Source organism: Andrographis paniculata, unplaced genomic scaffold (assembly GCF_009805555.1).
Source record: "Andrographis paniculata isolate CXL003 unplaced genomic scaffold, ASM980555v1 Contig57END, whole genome shotgun sequence".
Classification (NCBI taxonomy): Eukaryota; Viridiplantae; Streptophyta; class Magnoliopsida; order Lamiales; family Acanthaceae; genus Andrographis; species Andrographis paniculata.
Genome location: NW_026137592.1, coordinates 2,136,128 through 2,149,522, shown reverse-complemented (window position 1 = coordinate 2,149,522; position 13,395 = coordinate 2,136,128). Strand labels below are relative to the sequence as shown.

General features: G+C 31.7%; 1 protein-coding gene across 2 annotated transcripts; it reads left to right on the top strand.

The window, feature by feature from the left end:
- Positions 1 to 1,025: 1,025 nt before the first annotated feature.
- On the top strand, positions 1,026 to 7,638 carry LOC127257389 (uncharacterized). Of its 2 annotated transcripts, none has more exons than XM_051283783.1 (17): positions 1,026 to 1,553; positions 2,580 to 2,881; positions 3,061 to 3,138; positions 3,248 to 3,462; positions 3,592 to 3,684; positions 3,822 to 3,905; positions 4,195 to 4,311; positions 4,694 to 4,799; positions 4,887 to 4,946; positions 5,073 to 5,126; positions 5,611 to 5,668; positions 5,898 to 5,974; positions 6,362 to 6,432; positions 6,551 to 6,611; positions 6,780 to 6,839; positions 7,081 to 7,143; positions 7,233 to 7,638. In XM_051283783.1, exons 1-17 carry the CDS (start codon positions 1,385 to 1,387, stop codon positions 7,353 to 7,355), a joined length of 1,791 nt encoding a protein of 596 aa, XP_051139740.1. In that variant the 5' UTR covers positions 1,026 to 1,384; the 3' UTR covers positions 7,356 to 7,638. The 2 variants fall into 2 exon arrangements, with proteins under 2 accessions (XP_051139740.1, XP_051139741.1); XM_051283784.1 differs by having other exon boundaries at positions 1,413 to 1,553; positions 2,557 to 2,881.
- Positions 7,639 to 13,395: the final 5,757 nt, after the last annotated feature.

Here is a 13,395-nt window from a genome sequence, read left to right as displayed (position 1 = left end):
TTACTTTTAACTATTCACTATAATTAAAATACTATTATTTTTTAAACACCGCGTCAAAAGGAAATGTAAACCTTGTAAATGGACGGAGGAAGTACTATTTATGATAAAAATATAAAAAATAATATTCTTCATTCAAATTTAAAATATTCTTTTATTTTTTTATTTTTGTTGATAATAATTATATATTAATAGTTTATAATTTATTTTTATTTAAATTATAAATATATCAGTACACACATATTTACTTTATATATAAAATAAAAAAACAAAAATATAAAAAACTATTGCATTCTTTCACTGAATAATAAAATATTACTCAATCAGTTCAAATTCCAAGTACACCTTTATCATTGTTTTATTTCAAGTATTCATTTATCTAAATTATAAATATATCATACACATACAATTAATTTATACAGGCAAAAAATATCGAAAAATTCTTACACATTTCTAATAATTAATAAAATATTTCCCCAGTCATTCAAATCTATGCTCACTTTCCTTGTTGGGTTGTCATTGAAAAATAAACAGTAAAAAATTATTACATTTTTATACTTTTTTTTAGTATAAAAGAAAAAGGTAACAATTATTACTTACTTTTATTAAAACTCGTGTCCGATCAAATTAGCACATGTTTGCGTGATTGGAGTATTATTCGTCCCCTCTAAAAATCTAATTTATCTTTTGCACTTAACATTAAAGATTATAATTATATTTGTATATATTTTTTTACAAATTTTATTCTATTAGTATTACGAGATATTTATTAATTTTCTTTTTATCCTGTATTTTTAATACGAGGTAATATTATTTTTTTAATGTACGGCTAAAACAATAAAACCCCTCAAGAATTTTTTAATTTACTATAAAGCATGCCTAACTTTTTAATTTTGGAAAATATATTTATTTTTTTGATAAAAATAATTTAAATGAATAAATATATAAAAATATAGTAAAATTTCGTGGCAGGAAATTGGCGTGCGGTCAGGTCACCTTCAACGCCCCCGCTCGCGCTAAAATGCGCCGGGGAATATTCGGTCACCCTTTCATCTTCCTCCCTATCGCTCCCCACGCTGCAAATCTTCACCATTAATCTATCAATCACTCCCTCGCAAAATTAAAGGCCGTTCCTTCATGAAATTCGAGAAGCCCTAAACTCACATTGGGTATCTACAGTTCCGACAGCCACGTGGCGCCAGCCCAGTTGCGGGACTATTCGAATTCGATTCCTTTCCGGGGCGCAATGGGGCACGGGAATTGCTCCATACTTTTTCTGGGATTGATTCAGTGATTGATTCGGTTCGTGGTTGATCACTCATATTTGAAAAAGAAAAAGAAAAACAAATTCAAAAAGAGATTATGGAAATGGGTATTTAATGCGAAGATGCGCATTGTAAGAAGTCGAACAGTTACAGTTTGCGTATCCGTGTTTTGCTTCCCCAACGTTTCTTCCCGTCCGTGTTCTTCGAGGATTCTGCAGTTTCATTCCCGGGATTGTTGTTCTTCGATTTCCGATCGGTTTCAGAGGGGTCGGAAGGCGAATCGTTGCACAGGTTTGGTTTCTTGGATGCATTTTCTGCACTACTGCTTTTTTTTGGGAATATTCTTAGGGTTTGTAATTGTAATTGATCGTGAAGGGGTTGAGATGATTTCTCTGTCTATTGGACTATGAACTGTTTCATTAGATTTCAACGTGTATGATTTGTTCTTGATCCAAATAAATTGTGCCTTTCTTTCTTAGATACTTTCGTCATTGAAATTGATAATTAAGAATCAGTTTGAAGCGATTCCTCTAATTCAACGTGCTTGATTTGTGACGTGTAGTTTTTCTTTTGTTCATTTTCCTCTTTCTTGGATCGTTCTGTTTCTTTATATACCATAATGGATAAGTTATAGGTGGCGTAGCTGAATTGTATCTACCAAACGAAAAGGAAAGGGGACTTTCTTGTGTTGATAGGACTCCATAGTGTCGATTTTGGCCAATAGGGATTAGGGAATCCAAATATTTGTTTTGAATTATAATGTACTGATATCGACGTTTCTGTACTCATGGATTAAATCCAGGAACAAAGAATTCACATAAATAGGGAGAATGGTGTTTAAGATTGCTTCCATTGTCCATACTTTTGTAGGGATTGAATTCAACTGGTATCATGTAAATTTTTCTCGAGAAATATGGTCACGAGGATGAAGATATATGATCATATTTAGCCTGTGGATCTGAATTCTGAAGTCCAAGTCATGTGCTCTTCATTTTGGCTGCTTGAATTTTAATTTTTATTCTTATCTTTGTATATGCTTGTCTTGTTTGCCTTGGCAATGGTCGTTTGCCTTTTATTCGTGTCATTGTGGAACATATTTAGCTGTCTTCTTAGGATAAAAAATTTTATTAGATAGGTGGTGTTTGGTGCTAGCTGATCTTACACTTCCATTGGAACGTGAAAATGGATGTTCATTTCTTGTTTTCTACATCACGAAGAACTTTAAATTTTTATTGGGCGATTTGTTTTCGTTGACGAATGGGTTTGATTAAGTGTGTACTAATTGTGACTGCAGTTTGCTTTCCGTTTATGCAACAGAGTCAATAAATTATCTACTACATACTGTTGATACTATGGACGGAGAAAAAGTGGAGTTGGAGAGGGCTAGCAGCAGTGAGGGTGACAAACATCCTCTTGTGTGGTCGTCTCCCCAAGGAGGACAGAAAATTGATATAGGAAAACAGATCTTTTGCAATAGATCTCTGAATATGAGGAACATTGTTGCTGTGGGGTTTGATATGGATTATACGTTGGCACAATACAAACCAGAGACATTTGAATCACTAGCCTATGAAGGCACTGTCCAAAAGCTTGTCAATGATTTGGGATACCCTACCGAGGTTTGTCTTAATTTGATTTGTTCAATACCTTTATCTTAGCTCGGGAAGTGAAGTGTATTGTGTGTGGTTATCCTTTTTGTTGTTTATTGATTTTTCTTTGCAGCCAACTTGTATTCCATGGTAATTGCTTTTTCTTTTCGAGTATTATATGGAAGTTTGATACAACTGGTTTTATGCAGTTGTTAAGCTGGACTTTTGATTGGACTTACATGGTTCGAGGACTGGTTCTAGATAAAAAGAGGGGGAATATATTGAAGGTTTGGGCTGCGTTCTTATTTGAAATACTAGTTTTCAATATTGTTTCAGATGCTGCATCTTTTCCATTTCCAAGTTGAATCCGGTGTTATGTATTTGAACAAATTATAGATGGATCGTCACAAGTATGTAAAGGTTGCTTATCATGGATTTAGAGAGCTGTCAAAGGAAGAGAAAACGGCCACATATGGAAGTACATTGATCCGTGATGCATTTGATGAGCCTGAATATGCTCTGATTGATACCCTTTTCTCCCTTGCCGAGGCTTATTTATTCGCACAACTTGTTGATCTGAAAGATAGCAGTCCCGAGAAAATTACTGCAGAGTAAGAAGAGGCAAATCATATTGAAGTGAATAAGCTACTAATGATAAGCTGTTGGCTATATTTTCACTTTTGTAGTATCGGCGATTCTTTTTTAGTTTAACCTCATCCCTTCATGGAATAATGTTGCAGTTACTCCCATATATATAAAGATGTTCGAGCTGCAGTTGATTTGTGCCATCGTGATGGAACATTAAAGAAAATGGTTGCCAAAGATCCTGGAAGGTACTGTTTATAAGAAATCATGCACTTGCTTTCAGAATGCTGAGTGATTCTGGTTGTTATTCGTCCAACTAAAATGTAGATTTTGAAGAAGCTTAGATATATTTGACTGTATATCTTGGTTCCTACTTGCTTATTAGATACATTAACGAGGACCCTGCAATTATTCCCATGCTAAAGATGCTCAGAGATTCTGGCCGCCATACATTTCTGGTGACAAACAGGTAAAGAATTTCCATACATTTAATATGTTGCATGTATCAGAAGGCATATGGAAAGTCATTGAGAATGTGTTTAAGAGGTTACATTCACTTTTCAAGTAATTATATTGGATAAGATTTTATCTACGAAAATCATTTGTTTAGAAGCCCATTCAGCTTATAATAATCAATCAATTGGATTAAATCCATTATATGTTTTAAAATAATAAAGATGCTATTAGGCCTTTGTGGTTATTAACTTGAGTGACATGGTTAAATGTTAATGGCTGATCTGATTTTTGCTGTGGTGCAGCCTATGGGATTATACAAATGTTGTCATGAACTTCCTCTGTGGGGAAAAAACTGAGGATGATTGTGGCACCTTGAACTTTGACTGGCTTCAGTATTTTGACGTCGTTATTACTGGCAGGTCACAATCATTCTTGATTCTCGAGTCTTCATTGTCTAGTTATATCTTGCCCTTTGTAACTATTACGTGACAATTTGATAAGTAAGAGCAGACACTATTTAGTAATCTTCCCGCTTCTGGCTGAATTGCACCAAACTTTAAAATAATTCGTATTAGTATATATTTGTTTATTTTTGTTTTAACTGTATTTAAATTGGTTTCATTGTTTTGTGTTGCCATAAATTAAAATTTTTTCTTGGTGGGATGAATTGGATGATCGAGTTGCGCAGTTATATCTTGTCGAATTTCTTGATACTGTTTAGTGTTGCTAGGTGGCTCATAATTTGCTAGGCCACTCAGTGAACGGTTCTTCTGATGATACATTTGTTCCCCATTTGAACAGTGCAAAACCAGGTTTTTTCAATGATGTAAACCGTGCTAATCTTTTCCAAGTTGACACCGAGACAGGGATGCTTCTTAATACAGATAATGGAACTCCTATGCCTCAGGTTTGATCTATTATTCACCTTGTTTCCAAAACTTATATGTCGTAAGATTCGCCTCATGCAAGTCTAATTGGCTTTATAATTAACCAGGTAGATACTTCTCTAAGGTTGCCTCTGAATAACCAGGACAACAGATTACAAGTTTTCCAGGTCTGTATATACTTTATAGTCTCCATTTAACATGCAATTATAATAATACATGGTGGTGTTTATATCTTTTGCAATCTTTTCCGACATTTTTACTAGTTCATAATCTTTCTGAGAACACATTCACAGGGAGGAAACGTTGGTCATCTACACAAATTACTTTCTATAGAGTCAAGCTCCCAGGTATTCTTTCTGCTCCGGATCAAAGTATTTTTTTAAAAAATGTTATAGTGAATAGCTTCATGCCATACAAGTACGATTTCTTAAAGTGAAAGAGAGTTGCCACATAAGGCTTTTTGATGTGTAGTTTTACTTAAAGTCACTAGTTTAATATAGGCTCTGTTTTTTTGCTCTATTTATCAAATTTTCTCCATCTTAAAAACATCTCATCCAAAACGTGTTTTTTATTCAAAGTATTACGTGAAATAACCTATTATCTATTCAAAACATCACATCCATACACATCAAACACATTTTATATTCCAACTTTTCAACCAAAAAATCTCAAAAGCATTTCCAAAACATATCTAAACACAACCATAGTATTACGGGGGACACTTGTCCATAGCATGTGAATGATATGAGATGGATTTACTGGTCAACTTCTAGTCTCTACCCTTTGTCCCTTTGGCATAATTTTTGGCCTTGGGATTTTTTTGATTTTCAGGTACTCTATGTTGGTGATCACATATATGGAGACATATTGCGCAGCAAAAAGGTTCTCGGTATGTCTTTGTGGTTTATTTGGCATCACTTGTTGGTTTTGGGGGTTTCCTATAGAAAGGTTGTGTCGGTTTTCTGTATACAATGTAGGATGTTTGTGAATATAATAAAGGGTTTTCTGAAATGAGTTATTCTAAAACATAAGGTCATTTTTCCATGAAATTAGTATTCAAGTTCTGTTACAAGTGTGTTTATGTCACGCAAGTCTGACTCAATTTCATCTTGTTGTAGGTTGGAGAACAATGCTTGTTGTTCCGGAGCTTGAGAAGGAAGTTGAAATTCTCTGCACCTTGAGGGATGCACGGAAGGTACATGTTTGAGACTGATTTTGATTCGCCAGACAATATCTTTACATGGCTTAGCAATTAAATAGCAGGGGACTAACTTAACTGTTTTAATGTCCAACGGAATCTTAAGAAATTACAGATTAAGAGTGGTAGACTATCATAATCAGTTCCGTTTCTCTGACTACTGTCGATTAAGCTTTAGAGAACATTTACATTTTGAAAGAAATTGCTTTTATAGAACATTTACATGTTTTTAATGGCACGCCTCAGAAAAAAGTCCTTTTCTTCAATTTGATGTTGGGATGTGTGGTTGGTGTTTGTTTTTGTTTCTGCTTACATCGATTCATCCAGATTCTTGATTTACTTCATTTCTATTCATAAAGTTCGCATATAATATATATACTGCAGCAACTTCAGCAATTAAGGCGTGATCGCGATGAGATTGAAGACCAGATACATCATATTAAGTGGTCGCTCAGGTAATTATCTCCCGATTTCTTGTCTTTTAAGTAAACCTCATCAATTCAGGCATTTTAGACAAAAGTGAAGCATCTAAAATTTACATATGATACATTTTCTCGCCTAATGGATAATTAGGTTTGATGAAATGGATAATGGGAACCGGGATGGGCTCGATATGAAGCTTGACAAATTAAAGGTCAGTATTATTATTATTAACTGAGATCCATAATCTTCTCTCTCATTTTTGGCATCTTCAATGCATTGTTTAGTTGAAATACTACTACTATTTACCGACCCTCAAAATCCCTAAATTGCAAGAACATGTTTACCGACTCATGATTTTTGTTTTTGTTTTTCATACCAGGCACAGCAGGAAGACGTACGATTAAGCCATCAGCAAGCGCAGCGAGAATGGCATCAAATGGTACAAATATACCATCAACTAGCACGAGATTATGAATTTAATGAAACTTCTTTCGAACCGAGTTAAAAAATCCAACTTTTATGAAAATGTTGCAATGAAATCAACTAAAGGTTGAAATTACGAATACAAGGAGTTTGGAAGATATGCTCGTAAATATTAGTTAGCTTATTTTAAAGAAATTATGAAGCTGCTGTGAATAACGACTAAAGTATTTTGCGTATATCATCGAACGTTTTTTCAGTTCCACAAGGTATGGGGACAGCTGATGAAGACGGGCTATCAGAACTCTCGGTTTGCACATCAGGTCAGTCGTGTTTGTCTGTCTCGAGCTGGTCTCTATCTTCGTTTCAATCTTGAATCATCGTATTCTTTTTGTGGAAAATATGTTGTCAGGTTGAGAGATTTGCTTGTCTTTACACCAGCCAAGTGACGAATTTGAGCCTATACTCACCCGACAAATACTACCGGCCAAGTGAAGATTTCATGCCCCACGAATTCGACATTCTTTCCATATGAAAATCATGGATGCTGATGCTGCTGCTGCCATGGCCGTATACTATCATGGTTCCTTGCAATTGTACATTGCTAGGATGACGATTCGAGTTCGATTCGATTCGTCGGTAGGATACTTTCTGGAATCTCGCTGATGGTTAGAAGAGGTATAAACTGATTGGATTGAATCAATATCTCATATCCAAATTTAGTTTATTAACCTTTGTTTCGTATGTTTGTCTGTTAAGAAGTTCAGATTTTTTTTTCTATGTTATTTTCTATAAAGAAATATATTCAAAATCAAATTCCAAACAAAGCACACCACAAGTTCTTATAATTTCGTTGTTAAAAGTAGCAAAATAAAATAAAATAATAACAGTCAAATACAGTATTATATTTTTACATAATATAATATTTACTGAGTCATAATATAATATATGTTGAATTATAATATAACATTTTTCTTATAAATGTAGTGAGATAGGTATAAATATCAAATTTCAAGATTTTGAAGTAAAAATAATATTAAATCATAAATTAAGTAAAAATAAGTATGCAATGTAAATTAATTTTTTAGAAAAAGATTAAAATATACAATACAAAAGTATAACCCAAAATACTTTTTGAGCAAATATCTGTAAAATATTATTTTGTAAAAATATTTATGGTATATCTTGTAAATATCTCCTAAATATTAAAGTAATATCTACCACTTTTTTCTAATAATAATAAAATTAATTTACTGTTTCAAATCCACAGCCCTATCTCAATTCTTACTTTCCTAAATTACTACACCCCAAAAAAAATTATTGAAATAAAATCCATGACAGCCTTGCAATAAATTAGGCTTTCCCATATTAAATTTCAAAATTTTTCCACATTTCTTTTTCTTATCTGTCACAAATTTGAAATAATTTCAATTAAATTAGACACCCTTCTATATAAATCAAATCAAAACAAAATTTTCCCAAACATATCCAAAACCATTTTATTACATAAACTCTCACTATACCAAATCCCCAATGTCTTCTTCACTCACTTCCATCTCTAAAATTCTCCTCTTACTCTCTATTCTTACAACATTATTTTCGTCGAAAATCTCGGCGTCGTCTCCTCCGCTGATCAGACGGCTCTGCGATCAACGCCGTCATAACTTCAGCCCAAAACTCTGCGTCGAAATCCTCGAATCGGACAATCAAATCGTGTCATCCGCGCAAGATTTGTTCAATCTATCGATCGCGATCATGAAGGCGGGAATTTCAAACGTGACAAATACGCACGTGCATTTAAACATGATGTTCGCGAAACGGGACGCGGCGTCGGGTTCGATGGATGCGATCCAACGGTGCAAAACATCCTACGATTTGATCCTGAGATCGTTTTCGAGCGCTCTATCGGAAGTTAAGGATTCCAAGGAGTACGAGACCGCGACTTACGATCTACTGATCGCGAGCACGGACAACGTCGACGATTGCCGCGATGCGGCGGCGGAGATTAAGGATGAGGTCATTTTGATAGGGAACAAGGTTGTCCCTGTTTATGGGCTGGCTGCATATGAAGCTGTTGCTACTCTTGAAAGGGAATCTGAAAATAATATTGAGACATAAGTATATGCAGAAATGTAGACTATGATATGAATGAAATGTTGTTAGGTAATGTTGAAGAGTGAATTAAATAAATAGTTATTGCATTGTTCATTTTTTAGGAAATTATTATTAATCAATATTTTCCTTAGATGTAACTTTTATTTCGAAAAATATCTTATATTTATTAATTTTTTTTCATAAAATATTACATCAAATATTTTACTTAATTTTAAAATTAAAAAATTCGGGCTTAGACCCGAACTCAAGCCTTAAAATAAGTTTCAGACTCATCGTATTTTATATAATATATTTAGCGATGAAATTGTTTTGCCGTATGGTAATTCAATTTTTTTTTTCTTAAATTCGGAATTAAGTCAATAAATTTTTTATTTCCCTCCATCCACAAACTAACGTTCTACCTTTTTGTTTGTCCGGCTCGAAAGATCGCATTTACTTTTTGCACGTTGATCTTTGAATATTAAGTATTATATCAAAACATAGTATAAATTTAAAAAAAAAAAATTGAAAAAATCATTTAATTAGTGTCTTGTATACTAATATAATGACATTTGTACAAAAAAATTACGCAAATATAAAAATATTTTTAATATTAAGTAAAATGACGCAGAAGGTAAATGTAACGTTAGAGGCGGATGAAAGAAGTACTATAGTACATATAATTTCAAATATATTATCAATTGTAAATCTATATATATTTTTAAATATTTTAGACACTATCCAAACATCATGTTATTAAATTATTTTTTATTTAAAATATTATATCAAAATTTTATTACTCCCTTTTGAAATCTTTTTTGATTTGATCAAAAATTGGAGATTTGTAGGTGTTTTCCAATTAGGAAACTTAACGTAATAAATACTCTTAAAACTTACAATAAATTACACAAATGATATTATTTTTATATTACGTAATACTCATAAAAATATTTTATCTTTTAAACTACAAACTAATATAAAACTAATATTAAAAAATTTACGTGCAAAAAAGAAACTGATATTTTACTTACTAGACTGGGAGGGTATTGGAATGTTTTCGCTATTGTGAGATAATTTGAATAAATACTTTTTGATGTAATATATAAAAAAACTCTGTAAAAAATATAAAAATAATGAATATGTGTGATATATTAATATTTTTGAATTAAAGTGTTTTTTTTTCTTTTTTTTTTAAAACACTCTTATTATTTGCTAATCCGTTGGAAAGAAAATCTAATCGAAAATCCACAACTCTCTCGCGAATATTAAAGAACAGAATGAACGGTCATGATTAAAACCCTCAATTAGACGGACAGGATTTGATCTTGTGAAGTTATTGAAGGACTTAGCTATATATTCCCTCTGTTCCACATAATTTGTCCATATTTTCTATTTTCATCCATCCCACGTAACTTGTCATTTCTATTTTTGGAAATATAACTATGCACTTTAATCGCATTTTAAATTTTAAATTGTATAATTTTCTTAATTTTAATTAAACTATTTACTTATCTTAATCTTAATCTATAATTATTTTTACTAATACACTTCTTAATTACTTACTAATTATACTTTACTTAAATTTCCGTGTCTATAATAATACACTCATATTACATGGGACGGAGGGAGTATTACATTAGGCCTCAATATATCTAAACACAATGCATAAATATTTGAAATATGTGACCGTTGTATTGATTTTTTTAAAAAATAAGTTTAATTTTATAATTTGAATAATCCATGAGGTAATAGTATAGTTATTTTATTTATTAGATGCCTTTTTGTTTGGGTGGTGATGTAATTTTGGTGTTGTAAATAATAATAATAATTTGGGCGGAATATTTTCTTAAACAATAATATATATATTTTTATATATAATTATGAAAATAAAATATAGAATATTTTTTATTTAAAAAAAAAAAAAAAAGAAAGTTAGCAAACCAAAACACTGCAATAAGTAATATAAAATACTCATATAGTCATTCATTAAAATAGAGCATGGAGCTTCTTACAACATCAACTGCAATAATAACATAAATAAAAACATGCAAATAGGATTTTTTTTTTTTTTTTTTAATTCCTTTTCTTTAATTTTAATTTTTAAATTTAATAATTTCCCTTGAAATCAAGAAGTGAAAATTTCCAAGGATTAGCATTCCATGCTTCTCATCTTGCTCCATGCCTTCAATCATTTGAGGTTCCTACTAGCCCAAAAAAAAAAAACAAATTTTAAGACATAGACACATTTTATCGGAAAATATTATAGTACGAGCAAAAAAATAAAAATAAAAAATTAATAATACCGATTTATTTTTTCTCATTCTCTATTTTCTCGTGCTGCTTCGCCTCATACCCCTCGTAATCGGGCAATTCCACCCTCCCCGCTTCGATATCCGCGATATCGTCGACCAACTTTTGGTAATGAATCTTGATGTCTTCGATGGTCTTGGTTCCCCCGACAGCCTTGGCAATTTTTTCCCACCAATTCGGATAGTCATGTCGATAATCGGCCAATGCATTCTCGAACAACTTGTTCTCGTGGCGAGTCCATGGAGTGTTCGACGCCATAATGATTTTAATTAATGATATTAGCGACGATGTTTGGAACTCACTTAGGTTGCGATGGAAATCGTCGGGGTTGTGGCCGTTATTTATAGCGGCGGGCGAGGGCTTCGCTCTTGCCGCATTTATTTAAATTTATGACATTGTCTTATCTTCGAGTTAATTCAGGTAAAAAGATTGCCGGGCAGTGTGAAGATAAGATTAAACATCTGGAGAGAAGAAAGACCGATTAGAGACACACTGTTTTCGTTCTTATCGATGATATCTTTGGATTTCATCATTTTTAGTAAAAAAAATTATTTACTTCTGTTTGAAAACCGGTGGAGTAATTTTTTGGCAAGAGTTGTAGCCCAATGTTTTTAGGGTAAACTATTTTTTTTTAATTATGTAACTGGACTTCTTTATCATTTTAATCTTGAAGCCTGTCGCAAACTAATCCTATAAGTGAAAAGTTTTCGCTGTTTTAGTCATCCGATGCCGGAGACGTCCGCGTGGCTCACCGGAGGTGACGTGTCCGCCAGGTCAGCTACATCTGGCGGACACGTGGATTTTTTTTTTTCATTTTTTTAATTTTTTTAATTGGACCAAATAAAAAAATACAAATAAAATTTAAAATAAATTAAAAATAAGTTTTTAAAAATAATAATAAATAAAAATAAATAAATAATCCACGTGTCCGCCAGGTTAGCGACACCTAGCGGACATGTCACCTCCGGCGAGCCACGCGGGCATCTCCGGCGCCGGAGGACTAAAATAATGAAATTTTTTCACTTATGGGACTAGTTTGCGACAAGCTCCACTTACGAGACTAAAATGATGAGGAGGTCCAGTTACGAGACTAAAAAACAGTTTACCCAAATCTAAGTATTTAGTAAAATTTTTGGTTAAAATTTTTATTTGAACTATTATTATTGAAGGAACTATGCTGCATTTTAATTAATGTGATTAGATTGGAGAATATTGTTATTTACTTTCAATTATTAAAGTCTTGAATAGGTAAAAAAAAATGATATAATAATATTATAGTTAAAATTTATTTTATTATTCGTCAAGAATTAATTTAATATTAACTTTATATATCATATAAGTTAAAGATATTTTAGATCAAAATAATAGTTACATTTACTAATTTAATTTTATAGAAACAATCTGACTTATTTTAATCCCAAACTTAATAGTTAACATGCCTTCACATGACTAAAAAATATACGTATTTTTATTTTTGGTTGTCCAATTATAAAATAATAATTATTTTTTTTTAGTAACTATATGATCTCACTTGTTTTACGAATATCATATTTTACCGTCGGATCACTATTTTTAACAAAAAAAAAAATGCAAAATTATGTGTACACCATCTTTAACTACTCATTATAATTAAATATTATTATTTTTTAAATTTCACGCTATAAATAAATGTATACTTTCAAAATTGACTGATGGAGTATTTAAAACAAATAATTAAATCTTTTTATATGCATTAAACAAAAACTAACCACTTATCATCTTCAAAAGTACCAAATAATACAATAATGCACGGGTGTGTTTGTTTGGGGGATTGGATTGGATTTATACTATTCATCCAATTTTTTCTTCCAAAAACATCAAATCAAACACCTATTTTTCATTTTTTATATTATACTAAAAGTCAATTTTATATTTAAAACATCACATCAACACCTATTTATATCACATCACAGAACTATTCAAATTCAAAATTTTTACTATTCAAATCACAACTCAAAATCCAAACCCCCAAACAAGCACACCCTAAATTTAAACAAGCACTCTCAAAATATATTGGGATAAAAAAATTTTAAATTTTTTACACGGCATAGTAAATTAAATTTATTTGAAGAAATTAAAAAATCAAATCAATTGTGATATTTTTTTTTTCTTTAAATATTACTATTGATTCC

Bases quoted from the DNA above. Each gene is read 5' to 3' on its own strand.
- LOC127257389 (XM_051283783.1), top strand. From the start codon at position 1,385: ATGCGCATTGTAAGAAGTCGAACAGTTACAGTTTGCGTATCCGTGTTT. The intron at 5,127-5,610 runs GTATTCTTTCTG...TTTGATTTTCAG, and splicing joins CTATAGAGTCAAGCTCCCAG to GTACTCTATGTTGGTGATCA. The intron at 5,669-5,897 runs GTATGTCTTTGT...ATCTTGTTGTAG, and splicing joins GCGCAGCAAAAAGGTTCTCG to GTTGGAGAACAATGCTTGTT.